This window comes from Schistosoma mansoni (genome assembly GCF_000237925.1).
Source record: "Schistosoma mansoni, WGS project CABG00000000 data, supercontig 0225, strain Puerto Rico, whole genome shotgun sequence".
NCBI lineage: Eukaryota > Metazoa > Platyhelminthes > Trematoda > Strigeidida > Schistosomatidae > Schistosoma > Schistosoma mansoni.
Window position 1 is genome coordinate 77166 of NW_017386091.1, and position 24952 is coordinate 102117.

The window sequence follows — 24952 nt, forward strand, 5'->3', positions numbered from 1 at the left end:
TACTTGGTTGGGGTCCGCGTGACTATCTAAACCAATGGTTGGAGACTCTAGGTGACATGGCTAAGAATCGATCACAATAGCGTAGGTGTATACGCTCTTTATCTTTCCTTAAACCTTGAGATCAAAAATGCTTCATATCTTTCTTTCTTCTTGTACTATATCCTTATATACAACCTTTCTTTTATATATTAACACTACTAAATTAACTACTTCTATGAATCCGGTGTTCATCTTGTTGTGCTAACGAGGTATGGCAACTTGGATCGATGCATATATATCCCTGGTCCTACGTTGTAGCTGATTGACTGACTGATTAACATTTATAAGCTAAAACATAAATCAATAAAATCGATCTGGATTTTTTATATATACATATTAACTTCCCAAGTGCACTTCAAGTAATAGGGTTACTAGTACAAGTCGAAATCAAGACATGTAAAGCATACTCATGTAACCCCGCAACACACAGAATCGACCAATATGTGTAATTCCTGTTCTGTACTATCCCACACACCAGTCCTTCCAGGTTTCCCATGGTGGTCCAGCTCCGATTGACTCATGATTTCAACTATGAAAAATACTGAAATCTCCACAAAACCCCTTCTGATCAATGAGTTACATTGGATGTGAGATCCTTTAAGTCTGGTCTTATTTTCTATTGTAGATTTAAAAGTTTTAGTTGTATTTTGTTGCTAGGTTAGAATCTTCATCAAAAAAAGAAAACAAATCTGTCCCATATTCACCCAAAATTCTGATCAAATATCATAAGCTATAGGAAGGCTGTTGAAGACTTATTAAATTGTATAGTTTACTTCATGAATTGACTTTCATTAGAATCACTGAAACCGTGAAACACTGGACAGTTGTTGTGATCTGGTATGGAACTTCTCAACGATGCATATCCATGAATTCAATAGGAATCGAACCTAACAAATTCAGGTCTCACAACAAGCATCTAATCTGTCCATCTGAGATCTAATGGTATACTTGTCTAACATAAGTAGCATCTTCTAGATTTAAAAGTCTTGTATTCGATACTCGGTGAAGTTTTGATGATTTTCATTTGTTTTAATAATAACCATTTGATACAATGAAGCGAAGTTTTGTCTCAATCTACATCAATCTTCGATCATATTATACTCTCAAATAAAACTGATCTTAAAGAGAATATTATTGAAAACTAATTGTCATTAGCTTCATGTAATTTAATAACTAAATGGTATAAGATGTACTCTGCATGTGTTCGGAAGTATACCCCTGCGAAGAGTCCTGGAAAAGTGAAGTGTTTTTTTGATATCATCTGATAATTTGAACTATTTAAATGTGTAAAAATCACTTCACTAAATGCCTACAGTTGTTTATACTTTTATCGTTCCATCCAACAGATACTAACTTGATCTGAGCTTATGCTTTACGTTTTTAGCGAATCCGATTTTATCGTGAAATAATGATAAGTAGTTGGTTTTCATGTCCACGTTTATTTGATCATTTGTGCCTTCAAATCATTACTCCCTTATTTTAGGATCATCGAGTGGACAAAGCTGAAATCAGATGCACGATACTAAGTAAAGGTCGTCAGTTTACTAAAGAGATGGTAAATCTTCATCTACTGAGACGGTCGGGATATGTACTACATATCTCCAACCACAATCACACTCAATAAGCAGTGGTTGCTAGTGTAGGAGAAGATTGGGAGAAATCTAGACACACCTGAACCAAGACACTGTATCATTCCATGAAGTCCCTTGCTGTTCCAGTGAGATGTGTTGGTGGGTGCAGACTGTCTGGTTGTGGTCCACGCGATTATCACAACCAATGGTTGGAGGTTTTGAATGAAATGTTTCAGGATCGGTTACAATGGTGCAGATGAATTCACTCTTCTCCTTCTTCTTGCCTTAGATCTTAAGCTTTGAAATTATCTTATAGTTTTTATTTCACGGATTTAGGTGTTTTCTGTCGGATTTATTTAACACTTATCGAATGGCACTTCGTTGACCTGTTTATAAGGCCAATAACTAGTGTATTAGGAGTGCTGGCGTCAATATATTTGTTTAAATATTAATGTGATATCACGCTATACGCAGGTGTTATTTTCGAAAACCATCGTTCCTATACTCGTAAATAAGTTTTCAGATTCTCCTCTTATTCGTTACATGTTTGTAGCCTATACAAACATTGGTAATCACCGTCTCTCTGTTTGGTTAGGCGGTGGGAATATTACAATTTTGACTGTGTTTCGTCATAGTATTTACATCACAGTATAAACTATTATTTGTAGGGTATAATCTGGTCAATTTCCGAGAATTGTTGCCTTGTCATAGAGATTTTCATTAGTCTTCCAATGTAACTAGTTTTTCTCCCAAATACTATTCTCCTTAATTTTCCTTTTTTTAGGTCCTGATGTGAGTCTAGCTGATTTGATCTTATTCCCACACTTACATCGATTCGAAGTAGTTATGGGTCGGATAACCGGTAAAAAACCAGAAGAAATCAATGAACTGGGTGTTAATGATGAATTACGTAAAGAATTCTCAAAGTTGACTGAATTTTTAGATACAATGCGAAAACAACCATTTGTTGCTAATGTTACCGTCCCATATCGAATTCATGCTCAATATGCAGCTTCAGTGCTCGCAGGTCAAAGTAATCCAGATATAGAATAGTTTTAATTATTTCTTCATAATAATTAACTTTGTTTATGATATGATTGTTAACAAATGATTAAGGTATTACAGTATAATTATAAAGAATTGACTAGGTTATATGATTTGTCTTTTTCTAAACGATAAATTCGATTAAGTACATGCACTATGCATCCTGAGTATCAGATATGGTAAATGTTGGTTCCAGTTACTAAGAGATGGAACAAATTTACAACAGTGTATCTGTTTAAGATAAGTGTTGTGGTTAATAATGGAATTCAGGACGCGCGTTTCGTCCTGTTTAGTACTCGTTAGCTGGATCTGCTTACATCCTAGTATTGGTGTTTACACTTCTTGTTTTAAATGGCCAACGCATTATCCACTAGGCTGACGAATCCATGTAACAATTCACTTGTGAATTGGTTATGTTTATTCATTTATTTAAACATATAAATATTGGTGCAAAGGTTCACCAGATACATATGCGTAACACAAATCTCATTTGATTTGTGTAAGGGCTGTAATACTGCCCGGGTGCCCAAACTGAAGCAGATGGTTTTCTTAGGGGGCCATACCCCGAGTCTTTCACATATAGATCTGATCCACAAGGCAGTGGAGCATCGTAAGGAGATGCTGTCCCATGGTAGCCGGTGACCAACGATTGATTCATACGCTGTTTGTTCCCTCAGGATCCTGGAGCCAGCCAATGTGCACCATTGATTTGGAATCAGGGTTATGGTGTTTATGTTATGTGATGATGTTTATTACTTACTTACGCCTGTTACCCCTCGTCGAGGAGCATAGGCCGTTCACCAGCATTCTCCATCCAACTCTGTCCTGGGCTATGATGTTTATACCATTATGCATATTGGGCTTAAATCACCCCATCGTTGATATTTAGGACTGAATTTGATCAGTCTTTGTTATCACAAATACATGTATCCTGTACGGATTGGCCTCGATATAGCCATTGTGTCACAAGTTATTTAGAATAGGTGTATGAAAATTGACAATAGGTTAACTTAAACTCCTATTGATAATAGCATTGGTGCGGTCTACTTATATCCACATAAGTAGTATATGGTGATGATGAGACATAGAATGTATTTTGGCAGAAGATCGGTGAGGAACGAACAGGAATGAAGCGCAATCGGTACGAAAATGCATGAACAATGGAATCAGAGAAGACGGGCTGATATTTGCAGAAGGAACAGTTAAGATTAGTCTTTGTTCACATAAATACATGCATCCTGTGCAGATCGACCTCGATATAGCCATTGTGTCACAAGTTATTTAAAATAGGTGTATGAAAATTGACAATAGGTTAACTTAAACTCCTATTGATAATAACACAATGTATCTGCTGGTATTTTTTTGGCCTATGAAATTAACCAAGTATTTTAATAAAGAAATCTGTTTCAACAATTTATGTCACCTTAGCCCTTCTTATAATGATGACATTGGTCAGCTGACTTAAGCGATCTGTATATATATCCTATCATAATAAACACTTTTATATTGTATATTCCATTATACTATTAATAAACACTACCATTATTTCCTATGGAGATAATCATTTGGGCCTATACATTATTAGATAAATGCTACTAGATAAACACTACTGATAATCCAGGTAGTCGAGTTCCTTGAAATATGTTCCTTATGTACTCAACTACAATTTTTAGTCACCAGATCATAGTTGTAATCTAAGATTTATATTATCAAATAATAATATCATTGAACTGTTATATCCCGAAGAGAATTATGAATGGTAACTTTGAGGACTATTTATGGATCAATATGATATGTTTATTTCCTATTGTATAATTGTGGAGTAACTGAACTATTCATATTCATCTTCCTTTTATTATGAGCTTTGTTTTGACTTGTAAACTATTACTGTACGATTTACCATTCCTGAGTTATTCCCAGTCTATTAGTTACTGTTCTCCACATTTACAGCCACATTTAGCTGAATCTTGTACAAATGCTGTTTTCTATTTGATGGTACGATGTGGTCTGTTTGTTTGGTATATAAACTCAGTATGTTTCAAACATGATTCATACCGCAGAGGCTGTTATTGATGTTCTGGATTTAACTGGCTGGGCTAGGCAGAAAGCGGGACCGACAAGTACTGCAGACTGCTCGTACGGGTTTCATATGTCATTGGTCCGATCGATAATTCACTCTTCTCTAATTGGCGGCATCGTCACATTATATATTAAACAGTGCACTTAGGCAGAGGTTATAACAGAACTATCTTACATAATAAAGCAACTAATCTTATCTTTTAAATAAATTAGATTCCCTTAACAATTACTTTAAAACATTTATGACAATCAGTCAGTCACACCGTAGAACTTCGTACGTACGTACATCAGTCATCGAGTTGCCATACTTATGGCAATAGCATCTTATATTCACAATAATGGCATCATGCATTATCCCGTGAAAAAAGAAAAGAAATATTAGTTACAGTAGAGATCATATTTACAAACAAATAGTACAGTTAATCCATAGAGTAATATTTATTATATATGTACAGTAGAAACAATCTGTGATACCATTGCATCAAGTAAATTTAAGGCTTGTTCATAAATACTCTCATTTTTGGTATGCTCTGTGCTATTTATATCATCGTCATGTGATTTTGGTAATTTGATGATATCCAGAAAGTTTTGGATCGGGATATGTAGAGAAGATCCGTTAATTTTGTCAATTTCAGAATATGTTTGACCAGTGTATATAGCAAAAATGCTGGGCTCATTGGAACTATGCTTTTTAGTGTAAAGCTTTGGATGAGTCACATCCACTGCAAATGTGATTACTGTGGAATGTATAAAAGAAAGATATGATTTATTAGTAGATGCATTATTTTTTCAAAGGAGATACAGAAAACTGTGGTTAGGTGACTGCAAGTCCTTGCGTATAAACTCATATGGAGTTCTTTTGAAAGCGAATAATGGATTTACAATAGGATACAAATCTAATTTAGGAACGTATATATAGTTTTATTTATTTATTAAAACACATTGGTACAAGGAGGCACCAAATATATATGCGCCACACTTCATCATTCGATTTTTATGAGGGACGGAATGCTACGCGGATGCCCAAACCGAAGTGGGTGGTTTTCTTACGAGGCCACCCCCGAGCCTTTGACCTACAGGTCTATTCCACAAGGTAGTGGAGCAACGTTAGGAAATACAGTCCCATGGTCGCCGGTGACCAGTCATAGGTTTATTGGCCATTTGTTTCCTTAGAATCCTGGAACCCATGTGACCATTAGTTTGGAATGAGTGTTTTCCAACTCGTTTAGGTGAAACCTCCGTATCCATCGACCTGGTTAAAGTGCCGGACATTTGCTTGTCGTTGTCTCGATTCCTTAAACAATACCCGTGCCGCAGAAACGCGATGAGTAGGGCTTCCCTGGTAGTGGCTGTATACGTGTAGCCATGTGGGAGCATGTCAAGCGGGGAGAGTGAACTCTTTCAACCCTCGACCTTTCTAGGGCATTATGTATAGTAAATTTAAGAGACAGTTATTCAGCCAAAGAAAAAAATAGTGGGAAAGATAAGCGCAAGACTTAATAAGCTATTTGAAAAGTTGAATGGTTTGGGTGTGTACAAGGTGAAACAAAAAGAAAACAATATAAAGTCCGAAATAATTAGCACAATGAACTGAAGATAATATTACTATTTAAAAGCATATAATATTTTGCATTTCTTCATTTAAGGTGTTAATAAACGAGTAGATATAAGCAAAATGAAATAATGGATTTCACTAATTAAGGATCCAGAAATTTTTAGTCTCACATGATTTAAGCGTAAGGACTAAAAATATACCATTTGATTAGTATTGTGGTGTGGATTACTTATATCCACATAAGTAGCATATAACGATGGTCAGGCATCGAGTGTATTTTAGTAGAAGATCGATAAGAAAAGAACGGAGACAAAACGCAATTGGTATGAAAATGCATGAACAATGAAATCAGAGAAGATGGATTGATATTTGCAGAAGGAACAGTCAAGATTGAGACAACCGCTTGAATGTTTACAAATTAGCTATTTACAATATGGTTGTCAGATTTTAGTGAGCTATTTTGTAATTTTGCACTGAAATACATTCGATTGTCCCCAGTCGTGTTCTTGTTCACTACAGTATAAATGTGGAGTCCTTTTATGGGAGAAATGAACGTCTCTTGTGCCAATATAAGACGCATGTGACGTGGTTATGATGGTAATCTTGAGTGAGGAATCCCACAGTATGAGTTTTACTCTACGCTTGTAAACGCTAGCTTATCTGAAGATGTTCGATGAATTTCAGTATTCAATCACTATTCTTATTAGAGTATCTCTCGCACTCAACAGCATTGTAGTTCATGCAGTACTGAGATCCTGTAAAGAGTGGTTATTCATGACGAAGAACATTATTTGGTGAGTGATGACATTTTGAAGCAACAGATTTAGGGACTTGGACACGTTCTTCGCACAATATCGTCAATGACTTCGTATTGGGGATTGTTTAGGGGCTAAGTGGATAAATACAATCAACTTATGACTTAAAATCGAGCAATGAAGTGTAGTTTTATCAGGTTGGCATCTGTAGAGATATTAAGACTCCAATAACGATCAGAGTATATGAAACTTATTTGACTTTTCCATGTGCCAGCGCACCAGTAATGAGGTAACTATAATCCCTAAAAATTGGAATGACTGTGAGTATATGATCAAAAGCAAAGTATCAATACTATTTATAATACATAGAACATAACTTACTTCGCTTATCTTTGGCAATATGAAATGATTAGGAATGAATGACTTACAAGCATTTTGGATTGTATGACATACTGATGCAATTGTTGCTCGTAATGGTAAACCAGATGGAGAAGAGCTAGTGAAATTGCGTTTATGGCTGCAGCCACTGTTCTAGGATGATTAGTACCACCAGTGACAATAAACAAGCGTCCAGTAAACTAGACAACAAAAGAAATGACCAATAAGAAAACTCAATCTACTTTAAAGGAAAAAACTGAAACAGTACATTGTAGTGGAAAAGAAGGAATGAGTGAAAAGTCATGACATAAAATGGTTTTATGAACTGAATACTACTACTACTACTATATTACTATCTGAGAAATATTAGTGATGATTTACCATAGTATATGTGGAAAGGATTTATCAGTTATGCGCCTCTAACTAATAAGCTTTGCATACCTGGTAATTTAAAGACATTAGATATCAAAATAGAACAAATGCCTCTTACAAACACTATGTCTGACTGCTTGTTTACATAAAATGGGAACATTTTCCCACTGACATGAGATAAACAAAGTTGAGTATAAGTTATAGGATACTTGAGAAAAAGAATTTTCAGCTTTTAAAATGTGCCAAGTAGAAATAAACAATTTCATAGGGATTAATGAGCAATTTACAGCCTAATATAAATGAAGTAGCTGATTAAGAAAACATGAAACCAGGTAACGCATTTGGGTCGACACTGTAATCACCAGGGTTACGCTGGGTTAATCACCCTAGTTTTTCATTCAAAGGTATAGTAGTAGTAGTAGTTGTTGTTAGTCTTATTTGTAACCCAGTAACTTAGATCATGTCCATGGACCTGTGTTTGAGCTACAGTTTATGTAAGCACTAATGGTGCCATCTGGTTGCAGATTAGATTAAAAACCTAGTAATTAGAAGCTATCGTTTTCGAGAGAGACAGGTCCATTAAAAAAGTGTATTGCTGTTTGGACTGACTGCTGTACAATCAGTGGTGATATCTACTTGCAACCGGAGCCAATTAAGTGACAGTGGCTTGAGGCATTATTAGACATGGCTAAGGATAGAGGCCAGTGGTGGTCCTGTTATAATTTTTTTTTATTTTCTTCATATAGATGCGAGAAACTTCTTAAGCCAAAAGGATTGTTTCTGGTTGCATTTTTATTAATTGGACCACTTTCACCATTCTTATGCTCTTTTTCACTTGTTTTTATTTGGTTGTTGAACTTTTTCCATTATAGTCACCTTTCTTTGACTTTTCACAATCGCATTTTCCTAGTGTAGTGCATATATATTTTGGTGCCCATTTGTACCAATATTTATGCTTAAATGAATTTAAAAATTAAGTGACATCCAATAGCAACTACGAATACTACCATAGGAACGAGTGGAAGGCCATGTTTTCTTTTTCCAACGTACTTAGTATCACTAACATATGTGTAAATATGATAGGTGAGATGAGATAGATGAACATATATGAGATGGATATTAATGTAAAGTGAGATAGGCTTGGTAATCGTATAGGTTGTAAAAATGTGACTCTATATCTTTTTACTACCTTTGATATGGGAGTAATCTGCTCTAAAGGCTAAATAAATAATTATTAGTTTCTTCTTAGCCATAATGACGTTGGTGTTCTCATCACAAGATTTTAAACATTCGTTGAGGAACTCTAATGCTCGTCTATATGTGAGAACTGTCTGGGAAACCAACATTTTATTTGGCCATAGATTTTTACACTTATAACTTAAAGAACAAAGGGTCCTGTGAATTAATTGCTACCTAGACCATCTATTTTTTGGTAAACGACCCAGCACCTCCAGGTTTTTAGTGGTGGTGTAACACAGGTCGGTTGATAATTTCAACTGGAACTCGACAATCTCTACAAACTCATACTGAAGACAATTCTTGATCGAACGATTCTTTGTCCTAATAAATACATCAAGAAAATTAACTGGTTCCCATGCTGTATCCACTTTATTGTTATACTTAATTTTGTTCATTTTTATCTGAATTAGACACTATTCATATTTATCTTGTTTGACAAGAAACTCATGCTGCTTGTTCCGCTTATTAGGTTTTACTTATAAATAGTCCCGATTAGTTTAGGCTGATGGGAAGCTATGGGAATGAAATAGCAATTCATTTACAATATTTTTGACAGTATTATTTTGACAAGTCCTACTTTGGTTATATCTGAGATAAGCAAATTATTACTTTATCATGAAGTGCTAGTAGTCAGTTAATTGACGAAATCAATATTGGGGTGCACGCTGAATATAAAATGCGAACTTCAACTTAGTCAATAAGAGAATGACTAAAGTTTCGGAATTTTCATACGATCGTACCAATAAACTGTAAATAAAAATCTCATAACAAGGTGTCATTTCCCTATAAAGTTACATTTTATATTTAAAAAACAAAAATACTAGGATGAAAAATAACTTCATATTATGGCAATTTAACTTAAAATATGTAATAACAACAAAGGTAAACAAACTTAAAGTTACACTTTTTAAAGTGGTGACCTCATTGGGTAACATTTACTACAAATGCGCCTTAAGATGTACAAGGAATGCTAACCTAGTATCCCCCAACATTAAAAAGGTCAGTCATATATATATATATATATATATATATATATATATAATGATACTGATCTCGTTAGAACCAGTGAAATTAGTTTAGTAAAACAGTGTTGTAAACTTTGAGAAAGTTCCGTATTATGTAGCACAAAACCTCAATTAAACAGAATATTTTTCAACTCGTAAACTGTCACACTCATAGCACTAACCTTAGATCGTGGGAACTCCTTCACATCAATTAGACGTTCCATAAGATGATTAAGGTAAATTTCGAGCTCTGATTCCTTTGATGTTCGTTGTCCTGTACGAGGTGTAACTGTTACATCAACATAAGCACGATGAGTGAGTTCATCATTGATCTTAGCTTCATCTGGGCCGTATATAGAAAAAACTACATGATGTCCAGCAAAATCCCATGTCGCTGATCCTATAGCATTACAGTCAGTATTCGTTTCAATAAACAAGCTCGTCGAATTCGTCATTCTGATGTATTATCCTGTGGACAACAAGCAACACAAACATATTTAGGTATTACTATTGAGGCAGTAGTACATACCTTTAGTCCTTAAATAATGGGAAACCAGTAAAGTATAGAGATGTAACTTAAAGAACAGAACCTTTCGGCTATTGGATTTCGAATTAGTCACACACTAAATATTTGGTTACAAGTAACCAAGTATCACTAACGGTAAAATGGAGAGTTAAGATTGATACTTTTTAAGCTCGACGTCAATGGTCATGAAGTGTAAGCCGCAAATATCACCTCTCGTTTGGTCCTATGATCCTAAATATCTGTGCTTAGAACATTGACCGTATCATCTTAAACTATGAATTCACAGAACGGATAATTGCAATTATCCGTTCTGTTTGGGCACTCAGATCTGAGTTTCCCAGAAATTTGCAATATGCCAAATCATGATAATGACGCTGTCTTGGAACGACTTTGAATACACAAATAAATAAGTGCGTATAATACATTTTTACGTATGTGATGGTTTAACTTCCAAGAAAAAGATTATCACGAATTACAGATCTGTAATTCGTGATAATCTTTTAAACATGGTTCGAACCATGTGCATCAACGGGTCCAGGCTACATGGTCTTAGTTGGTTTCAGGAAACCCAGTAACATAAGCTTCCACATAAAACCATAGTAACAGAATGTCTTACAGATCGTCGCTCATTTAAAAGATGTCACAAAATAGAAGCCACCTTACGGTCAAAATTACCTCTTTTTGCCGGTACAACCTTGAAAGGCCAATAAGGCTGGCGGTCATTCTGTACTGGAGTAGCACGGTGGATCATGAGTTGGTAGACTGTCTTGCCTTTTTAGCATAAATGCATTGTGAGTGATGAAAATTTCGACGACACACTTTTTATACAGATCACTTCAGTTATCATATCTGCTTTTTTTATTCAGCTAAATAAAATTCCCGGATTGTGCATTGTTGTTTTCTATCTATGCATTTATCGTGAATTTATGCAAAATTAGACTATTCGGCTTAAATACAGAGACACCGCTACTCTGTGGAAACGTTTATAGAAAATTTCTTGCTATTTCCCTTTCTCAGGCGACAAGGCAGGCATTATGTCGCGTTTCTCCTTTATTTCCTGTATTCGCCTCTGTTTTCTTTTTTGTTGACTTGGTTGGTTGATAATGGCAGTAGATTGACTAGTTTGAATAGGATTTCTGTCAGCATATCCGTTTTCCCTCGAAGGCGGTTGCTTTGTCAAAGCTTCTACAGTTGGGAAGAACTCGAACATGACTTCAACGAGTTTTAACGAGTGGCGCATAATTGTCTTACGTGCAGATAATGTGTACTTATTACGTTGATCTGAGGATTAAAGCAAATTATGCTGAACATTGGATGCATTTCTTTGTTGGTTTTAAGTGTACGTTTGAGGTTAAAAGAAATCGGCCTTGCCTCAAAACCCTTGTAATGTTTGCTTATATTTAGCCAAGAAAGTCTAAGTATCTTGGTTGTCAGTCAGTGCTTCGGGTTGCTTCACGAATTGGTGGGTATGCAATACTGTATTTCAGGATGGCTAATAATCATCCGTGCTTTACACGCTTTGTGGTATGTGATTCGTTAAATAGAATAGAACTTACCTCCTACATTACAATAAACATTCACGTTGGATAGTGGAGTCGAATATATTGGATAGACGTCAGTGGTGTAAGCACTATGAATTTTAAAATCTCTAGAAGAAACTGTGCATTTAGAATTTTGTGACTTGGCTTCTTCAAGATTGTTCAAATGCTTAAGAAAAACCTAATCATTAAATAATGTTTGACATCTTTTTTACATTTTAGTGTATATCTTTAATTAAGATTTGTCGTTCACAGTACTACGTGTCTATAAACTCACTCTTTGTTTTCGGTTGAACGTCAAACGGCTTAAATCTTTGTCCACGGAATAGGAGAAGCTTTTACGTAATAAGCTTTAGTGTCCAGTAGGAGTGAATTGTCGACACAGAGGAGGGACATATGTATGTGAAACAAGCAATACAGACGGATTGTAAAATCACAATTATACATTGACCTGAGTTCTTAAGAATATAGCAGTTTTCTTCTTGAAAGACCAACTCAGTTGGTAACAAATAACAAATCCAGAGTACAACTAAGGTGCAGAATGCGTCCTCACTCCTGATTGCTATGATGAACCACTATCTTTCGGGTACTGTTCCTAAATTTTTTTGTTTGGATTGAACTTAGGCAAATATTTCTGAGAGCACCTGGGATTTTCAATGAAAAGTCATCAAAAGATTATCACTGAGTTACCTAAAATGCAATTAATGATTTAATGTTTTCTTCATAGGATTAGAATCTGAGTACCCAAAGTGATTTTATGGCTCGCCTTTGGAAACATCCTGGACGGAACAACCCCTCGGTAAATTTGTCAGAAGTTTCCTTGTTCACCTTCTGATCTGCTTTTATTGTCTCGTTGTTTCCCACCTCCTCCCCTTCTTCACTTTATTCTATGAGCAATCCATGTTCCAAACAGTCTAACTACCATTCGGCAGTCTTTTTGAAATCCGTCGTAGAAAGTTCCCATGCAAACATGAAATAACGTCTCTCAGGTTATTACTTCTTTGTCCTGTTATTATGATTACTGCTCCCATATTGGCTCGACTTTTCACTGGTTTATCCCTCTTTTGGAGTTTAATTGCAACTGTATCTGCTATATTGTTTGGGAATTCTAAATCGTAGCTAATTCCTTGACGTCACTAAGTCTTTGGACAGCTGACTTGTCTGTGTTTTGTTTAACACTGCTTTATGGCTATGGCTATGTTGGATTGTTATACTTTGGTTGTTTTGTGAACTAATTGCTTCTATTCTCCCCTATCTGTTTTGTAGACAATTGTAACTGATTGTTTATTTCATATTTCCGCCTATCCTTTTTCTTTGGCCCTGTCTCTATCAATCTTCTACTGCAATACACTCTATGCCTGACCATCACCATATACTACTTATGTGGATATAAGTAACTCACACCACAATATGACAATGTAACTGAAGTCTGTTGTCGGTACCCCATTATCTGATAACAGTATATAGCAATGGATGAGGGTTGGTAAGTGGCAAAATCATGGCTCCAAAAACTCCAAAATTGGGGGACAAATAATAAGGACAAAACTCCCTGATTTTATTTAATGTCCCAATTTCGGAAAGTAGTTTATTAGGAAGTAGTGTAATTTTTGATACAGAACTGGCGGACAAATTCTGTGGAATTTATTCAAAATTATCCCTTTAACTAAGCTATTCTGTCTTCATAGGGGACAAAATATAGCAAAAGATTACTCCCTCCCTGTTGAGAGTAACTATAGTTTGAACACAAGTTACAGAAGAAATTTTACTGATATCTGAGAGACTGTCAACTAGATGTTCCTCTAAAATTCAAGCTAGATACGACAATCCGTGAGTCATAAGAAATTATATTAGAAGATCAGTGAACACAAAGGAACCAATCAACACAGTGGTCCACGGAGTGCCTGAACTAGTATGTGGTAGTCGGGATGGACCTCGGAAACACGATTTACAATATTTGCATTGGCTACCATATAGCTATAGCATAGGTCCTCACACTACTGCGACCATTAACGTGATCAGCCTACTCTATCTGTTATACGTCACGACCATTATATTTGTGTTAGATGGCTGTCAAAGTTAGAAACCAAGAGGACGTAAATGATGACCTTTGTGCCTGGTACCGAAACGACAATAAGCATACACAAAGAAGTCGATCGAATTATATAAACTCATGACAAAGGTATTGAATACTTAATTAGCTGTTGGATTCACCAGGATAAGCACAAATAAGTGATTAGATTATGCTGATTGGGCCACACGAAATATCTAGAAATGTATTATAACGGTTAATGTCTAGACTAGTGGTACCGCGGTTGCTGGAGCACTATGCAAACTCAAATACACGCCTGAAGTTGTAAACTGAAGAATTAGCAAAAATTAGCTTACGAATCTGTAAGCTTGTCACTGATAGATTGAGTAACGTGTACTTGTACAATGTATCGTAAAACCGACAAATACTGACCTGGAACACGATCTGTCATTGCTAGACCTTGTCCTCACACACCACTATGAAGAAGTCGTCGACATTCAACACCTTCCTCCACCAGTGAATAGTGGCAACGTTGTACTTTCTTCTAAGTTCCAGATGCGTGGTATAGAATTTGCATCTGCTCCACCCCGTCTCGATATCTGGAGAGCTAATATTCCGGCAGTCAGAGACTGTGCAATCTCGATCGACTGGTCGGTCGATGCAGATGGATCGATCAAAGACGAATATAATAAGTTTAAGGCTACATTGGAGTCTGTAACACAACCATTTATCCCATGGTCAACACGTAAGCTATCACATTGCCCTCTATGCATCAATAAAAAAACCCAGAAGCTGTTGAAGCGTAGGACACACTTCTGGGACTTATTTTTATCAACAGGACAGGCATTATTTAAGTGTGAATATAAAAAAATCCGGAATATATATAAAAAGACCATAGCTAAATCACGTACCACTTGCGAACTAGTCGGCATAGGATAACCATACTTGTCGGAAGCGATTGTTTTCGTACATTAAACGGCGAACAAAACGTAGTAATGGTATTCCCGCGTTACTGTTACACGAAAATTCAGATTCACTAGCTGGATCAGATCTAGCAAAAGCTGAGATTTTTTCAAACTATTTTAGTAAAGTCAACTCTACATGTAATGTTACAAATAATTGTCCCAATCGCACCGAGATACCAGTCATAGGATCTGTACATGTGACTGAGGAAACGGTTCCTACACTGATAACTAATCTCAAACCTTGTAAGATACGGGGCCCTGATGGTTTACATCTACGCTTACTGTCATCGCTTGCGGACATTATTTCAAGACCGCTCGCGACGCTCTTCAACATATCCCTTTCACTCGCTTAACTCCCTAGAGACTGGAAAGACGCTATTGTCAGTCCTATATTTAAAGATAGAGACGGATCGTATCTAACTAACGGCCTGTCAGCCCCACCAGCATAGTCGTTAAGTTGCTTGAAAAGATAATTCATGTTAAGTTACCAAGTCACATAGATTCCTAATATCTGTTAACTCCCGAGCAACATGGGTTTCGTAACAAGCGTTCATTCTTGACTAACTTATTGCGAGAGAGGATTGAACAGCAGCCCTAGATAACGTCCTATCTGTTGATTTGATATTCATGGATTTTGGCAAAACGTTTAAAAAGGTTTCTCACTTAGTTCTTATTCAGAATCTCTTGAGATTTGGAATAACAAGTGCTACACAGGAGTGGATAGGAAACTTCTTATGTGACCGCAGACCGTGAGTGAGGGTCAGTGGAGCGCTATTCGAATGGAAACCGGTCAAAAGTGATGTATCTTAAGGCACCATCTTGGGCCTTCTACTTTTCCTTCTCTATGTTAATGAATTACAGCTATTGCTTAAGTCATCGACATTATTGTTTGGGGTTGATGTCAAAATCTGGAGAAAAATAAGAAGTGAGACTAATCGTTTTTATCCCCAAACTGACTTAACTAGATGGGCTCGAGGTTGGTGCTCAGTAGTTAGTTCTAAGAAGAGTGTGCTCATGCACGTCGGTCACGGCAATAGTTACCATCATACAATTGATGGTACATATCTTCTATGTGTTCAGGAAAATAAAGGCTTAGGAGTAATAATACATCACGACTTGAAAACAAATACGCACTGCAACGCAGCTGCTTCCAAAGGTTGTCATGTATTATGGTCACTTCGCCGAGCATTCAAATGCTTTGACGAGGTGTTTCGAATTTTATATCCCACCGACATAAGAACGCACTTAGAGTACTGTATCTAAGCAGCTAGCCCATGTCTGATAAAGGATATTAACTCATTTGAGTGTGTGGGAACGAAATTAATGAAGGGCCTTTCTTAACTCCCTTACGATGAGCGTTTAAAACGCCTACACCCTTTTCCCCATGTCGTATCGTAAGACGCGAGGTGACCTTACACTGGCATTCCGTATCTTTAATAACGACTTGGATGGTTATATGTCTTGTCTTCCTGTTCCCTACAACACTGATAATCTTCGAGGTCATAGCAAGGGGGTTCACAAACCGCGATTTAATAAACTAAAGGTGGAGTCCCGTTTTTCTCATCCAGTGGACAATGACTGGAACACCCGAACAAGTGGTATCAGCCCCATCAGTGAACATTTTCAAGAAGCTGGACCTTCATTGGAAGACAATCGGTCAGGATTAACACAGGTTCACAAACCTATTATCCTTATTACTGAAGGCTGAATACCTAGGTGCCAAATAACCTTGAGGCCCATAGTGATAACATATGAGACCTTGACTTTTGGAGGGAGTTTTGCAAACAGGTCGGTCCTGTGCAGTGAAAAAACACTATTATCTTTACATCATAGCGACCTTCGTCAAAGTTATCGAAATCGTAGTCTTGAGTTTCAAAACTGTGCTCCTAGCAAGGTGGCGTTGGTGATTCAATAAAAATGTACATGTATGCGTTTCATTTGCGACTTCAGGTCTTGTCTATTGATGTTTTTAAACGCTAGTTACTATTCCATTGTTCATGATTCGTAGGATCTAGGGCTTTTTGATTTTTATACCTTACAACGATCGCGAAGTCATTGCACTCAATCGATCATTCATATGCTAAAATAATTGATTCTTTGTTTTAGGACTTAGGATAAAATTGAAGTGATCAGACTGCTTTCTTGACTACTGTAGTAGTCGATCTTTGAGGAGTGTACAGTTTAGTCTCTTCTGAGGTATAGGGTCGTATGTCTCCATCTTGCGATTTTTTTCGCATCCTCTCAATATTTTCTAGTTCTGCTTGCCCGAAGTTTCCCCAAACTGATAAGATTTTCCCTAAAATATGGAGATTCAAATGTTCTTCGAAAATTTTCAAATTATAACTAGCAAATGCATATCGCTAGGCTGTCGTCCTACTTTTCGGAACTGAACTCGTCCAAACCTTGCCTCATACACTTATTGAATTGTCATTTTTCCTTTTAAGGTGACATTCCAGACTTAAATTTGTTCGTAAAAAGTGGCTGAACCTCTACCACAACTATGTGTCCTATAATATCATTCAAATCCCCCGTCAATTATTTTCCTAAGCCTGATAGTTTTTCGTATAAATTAGTATCATTTTCAGTGTGGAAAGGACAGGAGGCCCAGCGTCCTGTGTTAGTCCTGTTAATGGTGGTCTCTCAGTTGATCTATCTTTATTCCAAAAGTGTTGATAGATGAATCTTCAATCACATATTGAGGTAATGAGTTGCATTCGTTGGTTAGTCGAATATGACAGGAGCCTCAGGTACTTTAAATAGACTTTTACCAAAATATTTTGTTATGCATATAGTAACTACTTTTTGGTAAATTTAATTAACACGATCATGTTTCGCTAGTTTAATAATTTTACTCCAACCTTTATGTTTATGTATGTTGCTTTAAAAATGTTCTTATATATCACATCATGCAGTTTAGTAAATACACAAGAAAAAGCTATCTCGTGATCATTTGATTTTCACATAGAAATGTTGGTCATTATATTATAACGTTGTATTTCAGTGTGTTCGCATATTAGTGTCATTTTCAACGTGTTGCCTTATTATCATTCTTCAAAGTATTTTCAAAACACACAGTAATGAAGCATCTTAAAAATGGTAGGTTCGGATTTTTTTCATTACTGTTTCTCACATTTGTCAGCTAAATTTTTGTTTCGATGAGTGCTATACATTTATATATGTACGTGACTATTTTCGGTTCTTTTCACTGATGATATTAAAATTTAGTAGCTTTACGACCTCGTCGGTGCTGTATATTTTACTTTGAACCTATCTGTTAGTCCGTTTACTGGTAATCATTCTCAACCTGGTGAAATCGGTCAGAAAATTGAAAAACTATTTTTTTTACCTTGAGTTTTGATGTATGGATTCTGTGGACATTCGTTTTTCAACTTGCAGGTGGTGCTCATGGGTTGGGCTAAACTTTTAAGGAGGTTGTTTTGCACTTCTGAGAATTGCCGTTTAGCTATGAAACATCTATTCAGTGCTCCATAATCTTCAGTGGTACCCTACTAATATCCACCTATGATGAATATCTTAATTATCCCCAAATAACAAGAATTCAATAATGAATCACAAATGTTCGTATCACCACTAGCCATTGAAATATATGATAAAAATTGTCCATTTTAACGGCTTATTCGAAATGCAATCATATCATTATTCATTTATTTAAACACATAAATATTGGTACAAGGGGGGCACCAGATATATATGAGCCGCACAAATCTCATTTGATTTGTGTGAGGGCTGTGATACAGCCCAGCTTTTCGTCTTCTCAATTCCGTAAACAACAGTAATGCCACGAGAAGGCAATGAGTAGGACTTCCCTAACAGAGGCTATATATACGTGTCCATGTGAGAGCATTTGGAGAGGGAGAGCTGACTCTCCCCACTCTCGGCCGTACCAGAACATTTGGGGGCATTTTTAAATAATCTAGTGATGTGGTTTTTATATGGTCTTCAAGTTACATTTGTATTTCCCTGGTAAATTTGAAAAATGTTTAATTTTCTGTCATCTGCTAGTACTTTTAATCAAATATTTTATAAATCGTCAGAGTATGAAAGGAAGGGATATGTTTGTTGACTTTTCCTTATTATAAAGTCAAAATTATTGATAATATTGTTTAAGGTTCACTCTTTCATTATGGATGATAAATCTTATTAGTAGTATTTTCCATGACATAATAATCAAGAAGAAACGTAATTGACATACACGATTCATTCTTTTTAACAACACTGATTTTTTTTTTGATGATAATGATTTTAGGTGATCCAGAACCGTTTGTCGATCCAAACAGATACACGTTATTTGCTTTTTGTTTTTGTCCATTCTGTGAACGTGTTAAATTGACTTTAAGTTACCACAAAATTGAGTAAGTTTAAAGACTTATTTGCGTATTTTAACTGGTAAAAAGATGTTTAGTATTGAGAGAAACACTTTAATATAAGTTACTACGTTTGTATTAAATATATTTTACTATGTTTGGCTAGATTTGGTTTGAAAGATTCGAAAGATTATACATGTAAACTTAATAATATTCGAGGGTTTAATACTTCACAAGCACATTGGGTATCGACAGGTTAAGGAACCTGTTGGCTTCCAAGAACTACAGCGGAGCCTCCAAAGGCCCTAAAGAAGCCGAAGAGTTTCTATACGATCAGAACATGATAGAGCTTTCTAAAATATCAACGTGGCATGCTACTATTGGACAGTAGCATAATATGTCTCTTTGAGGATTGGCCGAATCATAGTTTTGGCCTAACAAATCCTAATATCTATAAATACCCGTGATTTTCTGTACATTTTGATTCTTACTAATTAAACACTTCTTCAGCTTTTCTTCTGTCATCTGATTTGCGATGGTTCAACGCTTGAGTGTCATAGACGTAAACTGTATTTTGCGTTATTCAAGTAGCGAATTTATCAGAATCTGTTAATATGTTAATAAGATTTTTTAAGCGTAGGACTTATATGTAGTCTTTTAAGACGGCCGCCGACATTGTTTTGAATACTTGGGTAGTGCTGAGATCTTTAAAATACTGGTTATTACTCTCTTATATCAATAATCTCCGATGATTTGTGTTTATTTCATTATTATCATGAAACATTTGATTGACTATATGCTTTCTAAGTGAATGTGTAAGTATTTTAATGCCGTTCAACGTTTAACTTACATTGGATCATTGAAATAAGTTTGAAATTTTAAAGCCTATATCAATTTTCTGTAATAGTAGTAATAATCATTATAGTAATCAGCTTTCTAAAGTGAGTGGACACTGTAGTAAGTTCCCTCCTTTAAACTCTGTGTGCTTTTCTTCGAGTGGTTCATAGTATTAGTAGAGATAAAGAGTTAAATAACTGAAACAAATATATCTCTCTATGCAGACGTCAGTGGGGTCTCTGTGTAAAATGAATGTGCATACAAACAGTTAAAGTATTACTTAAAAATTAAATATTTCTGGAGAATTTGATCAAGTCTTCTTAATAATCACTATTTTGAATCTCCAAGTCTCGTACGTATCTTTGGAAAGGATGGCATGGGATTCGCATCCTGAATGGGTGATTCCAAGGTCCCCAAATGCTCTGGTACGGCTGAAAGTGGGGAGAGTTCACTCTCCCTCTCGAAATGCTCTCATATGGCCACGCGAATATATAGCCTCTGCCAGGGAAGTCCTACTCACTGCCTTCTCGTGGCGGGGGTGTTGTTCACAAAAGTGAGAGGACGAAAAGCGAATGTCCGGCGCTTTAACCGGGTTGGTGGATGTGGAGGATCCACCTAGGGGAGTTGGAAAACCCTGATTCCAAACCAATGGTGCACATGGGCTCCAGTGTCCTGAAGGAACGAATGGCGTATGAACCAACTGTTGGTCACCGGCTACCATGGGAGTTCATCTCCTTACGATGCTCCACTGCCTTGTGGACTAGGCCTTTAGGTCAAAGGCTCCGGATGTGTCCCCCTAAGAAAACCACCTGCTTCAGTCTGGGCACCTGGTCAGTATCACAGCCCTCACACAAATCGAATGAGATTTGTGAGGCGCATATTTATCTGGTGCTTCCTTGTACCAATATTAATGTGTTTAAATAAATAAATAAATAAAATGATATTGTATGACCTTAATTTATAATGTTTTAGAGTAGTTACATAATTAGTTACTGTGATTAATTATTGCATCTAAATGTTCACATTTCATACACACCTTAACTACTAAATTGAATAAGAAATAAAAAATATCTCAGGTTAAAGGATGAAACAACTTTCCAGTACTCTCTGTTTTTCAATGATAAGTTCAACAAAGATTAATCTGTGGCGAATGTCACCTACAAAAAATGTAATTCATTTTTTCAGTCAGAAATCAATGATTAAGTTGATGTTTTTTGACAGATACATAAAATAAGTCCTGTTCTCATAAGGTGAACAATGCTGCCTAATTAGGAAAATGGAATTAAGAAAATATTATTTTACGTTACAGCAAATGTTACAGCAGCCTCTGTATCAATAGGCCTCAACATACACAAAGGAAAAAGCAAGATTTTCAAATACAACATGGAGAACACCAACCCAATCACACTTGATGGCGAAACTCTGGAAGAGGTGGAAACATTCACGTACCTAGGAAGCATCCTTGATAAACAAGGAGGATCAGATGCGGATGTAAAGGCGAGGATTGGTAAAGCAAGGGCAGCATTTCTACAATTGAATAACATATGGAACTCAAAACAACTGTCAAATAACTTCAAATTGAGAATCTTCAATACGAACGTCAAGACAGTCCTACTGTACGGAGCTGAAACGTGGAGAACTACTACAACCATCGTCAAGAAGATACAGGTATTTATAAACAGTCATCTTCACAAAATACTCAACATTCATTGGCCGGATACTATCAGCAACAGCGTTTTATGGGAGAGAACAAACCAGCTTCCAGCTGAAGAAAAAAATAGGAAAAGACGTTGGAAGTGGACTGGACATAGATTAAGGAAATCACCAAACTGCATCACGAGGCAATCCCTAGCTTGGAATCCGGAAGAGAAGCGGAAAAGAGGAAGGCCAAAGAACACATTACGCCAGGAAATAGGAGCAGATATGAAAAGAATGAATAAAAAATGGAAGGAACTGGAAAGGATTGCCCAGGACAGAGTTGAATGGAGAATGCTGGTGAGCGGCCTATGCTCCTCCACGAGGGGTAACAGGCGTAAGTAAGGAAGTTACATATTATTTTGTTCTGTTGTTGTTGTTTTTACCAACTGTGGAATGATAAGCTTTCGTTAATTTTCATGTTACTTGTATAGATCCTTCAATCTTGTCTATTATTATCTTCGAACTTATAATTTGACTGCAATATATATATATATATATATATATATATATATATATACATATATATATTAATGGTTGAGATCATGACACTGGACGGCCGTTTCGTCCTATTATAGGACTCCTCAGCAGTGTACATCCACAATCCGGCCTCTTGAGATTCGAACCCAGGACCTATAGGTCTCATGCGCGAACGCTTAACCTCTAGACCATTGAGCCGACCGGCATCCAACGATGGTAATGTCCCGTCCAGTGCTTCCAGGTTTTCCATAGTGGTCTAGCTTCAATTGACTCATGAGTTGAATATTATGTAATCTTGGAGATTATAATACACTTACATGTTTCCCCTATTTTATTTTATTTGTTCATTATTTACTTAGTTATGATTTAATATTAGTCTCACTTAATGATAAACCAGATTGGTTAATAAAATATTCACCTATGGGTAAAGTTCCATTACTTATGAATCATGGTGATAAATTACTTGAATCTGATTTAATTATGCGATTTTTGGATGAATTAAATGGTGAAAAAACTTCATTAATGAATGTATGTGGTGTAGAGAATTTTCAAAATGCTATGGAATTATCTAAAAAGGTTTGTTATTCAGTTGTATATGAATACAATTTATGTTTTATTATAATAACCAACAAGTCCCCATCGGCCACCCAAACGACTCTCTTCTGTACCTAGACACCTGACATAAGCATCCAAGTCTCCGTCTAGTACTGCAATATCTGTCATACTTTTTGTAGAAGAACAGTTAATCGGTTGTAAAACCCATCCTTGATCGCACCCGCGCTGCAATCTGTCGGAGCATAGGCGGAGATAACAAAAAGACATCGTTTCTCACACCAATTTCTCACTTCGATAGAAGTTTCTATTCTAATAGCACATAACCGACTTTTAATGGGTATCCAATCGATCAGTGCTGTCTCATCTCTAGCGCTTAATGCGACACCAATGTCAGGAGAACCAGACGAAGATGCTACAGGGCCCCAGGATAAATGAACTTAAAACAAACTTTTAGAAGCGACAGATGAAGAGCGAATTTATAATACTTCACTAAAGCCCTTATTACGGGTCTCATATAGACAAGAGACATTTATTAAATGACAGTCAACATAAATGCATTGTGTTAAGTAAGCTGATTCATATTTTTGGGCTTATTCAGTTTCTTTTCTTTGCCAAGTTGAAGACTATTGTTTGTTTACAAGGGTAAGCATAAACTCTACTCGTTTGCAATTATGACCTTGGACCTTGCAGCCAACCAAAATGAAACTTGCTTATTTACCTACGCCTGTTACCCCTCGTGGAGGAGTGTAGACTGCCAACCAGGATTCTCCATTGAACTGTGTCCTGGGAAATCCTTTGTAGTTGTATCGAATGTGTTCAACACGGACATTACAGGCTATCCCACTAAAAAATCTGACAATCATATAGTAAACAGTTAATTTGCGAACTATCAATCAATTGTCTCAATCTTGACTGTTCCTTCTGCAAATATGAGTCCATCGTTTCCAAGTTATTATTGTTCATGCATTTTCATACCAATTGTGTTCCGTGTTTATTATTAGAAATACTTCTTCAGCTTGAAAATATTCACTAATCGAAGTAAAACTCATACCTTATTCTTATCCAAAGCTGTTGACCATTTACAGAAAGACTGAAAGTTTAAAAAAAGACAGATAATACGTTGGCTTGTTTGTGTGAGGATGGTCCAGGGGTGAACTTGAGGAAGCTCTAAGAAGCTCAGAAAGAGCCGAAGATATTCCATGCAATCATCTTTTGGAAGAATATTCCAGAATCACTACGTATAGCTTCCCCTGTTGAACAAATGCTAGTAACCCCCGGTGTACGGATTGGATAACTATAATGATGATTTCGTTTTTTCCTAAAAACTATAAATACCTGACAGTTTTATACCATAATTGACACTGTTTAGAATAACATTCATTCCATTTGTCTTCTGCCTTCTCATTTGCGACTTGGGAAGGTTCTAGCGTTCGATCGTCTTGTCTTTTAATATTGATCGAATTCTCTCGATTAGTGTACGCGATTTTGGCTCACTTAGATTAGTGGTCACATTATAACTTGTCAGAAGGGGTTTTGTGGAGATTTAGTGTTTTTCATAGTTGAAAGCGTGAGTCAATTGAAGCTAGACCACCATGGAAAAACCTGAATGTTACACATAAAGAACAGACATATGATTTTAAATTGTTTGATATAATACAGCTTATGAATGTTTTTGGGAGTACATTGGTCACATGAATTAAAACAATATGAGGCATCACTCGAAAGCCATTAATTGTTTGTAGGAAAAGTAGAACATCGTTTTGATATATGGACAGTGTATCCCAAATTATTCCTACTGAGTTTTGATTGAAACATCCATAATCAAACAGTTACCTTAATACACTGGGTAAAAGTTTGTTTCTATGTATGAAGTATATTTCAAAGCTAATAATTAGATTTATTAGTGAATAATAGTGATCTCGCCAAATTCTCATAAAAAGGTCTAAGATAGTCTCATCAACCCTGA

General features: G+C 36.2%; 3 protein-coding genes across 4 annotated transcripts in view; 2 read left to right on the forward strand and 1 right to left on the reverse strand.

The window, feature by feature from the left end:
* Smp_152710.1 (glutathione-s-transferase omega,putative) overlaps positions 1-2761 on the forward strand; it is a gene marked incomplete at both ends in the record, with an annotated part of 19060 nt that extends 16299 nt beyond the window's left edge. The window contains one exon of one of the 2 annotated variants that reach the window (XM_018791721.1): positions 2395-2663. In XM_018791721.1, the coding sequence (XP_018647294.1) occupies positions 2395-2663 (269 nt within the window). Of the gene's footprint in view, positions 1-2394 lie in introns of both variants that reach the window. The other variant, XM_018791732.1, reaches the window with a different exon arrangement.
* Positions 2762-5113: 2352 nt separating this feature from the next.
* Smp_056900 (ribonuclease pH related) lies at positions 5114-10512 on the reverse strand. The gene is given in 4 exon segments (XM_018791743.1): positions 5114-5463; positions 5470-5471; positions 7472-7621; positions 10219-10512. Coding segments are annotated over 4 exon segments (714 nt in total). The 5' UTR covers positions 10492-10512; the 3' UTR covers positions 5114-5174.
* A 6349-nt stretch (positions 10513-16861) lies between these two features.
* Smp_056890.1 (nitrilase-related) overlaps positions 16862-24952 on the forward strand; it is a gene marked incomplete at its 3' end in the record, with an annotated part of 32589 nt that continues 24498 nt past the window's right edge. The window contains exons 1-3 of the mRNA XM_018791754.1: positions 16862-18190; positions 19362-19467; positions 22791-23007. Of these exons, the coding sequence (XP_018647297.1) occupies positions 18172-18190; positions 19362-19467; positions 22791-23007 (342 nt within the window). The 5' untranslated portion in view covers positions 16862-18171. The remainder of the gene's footprint in view (positions 18191-19361; positions 19468-22790; positions 23008-24952) is intronic.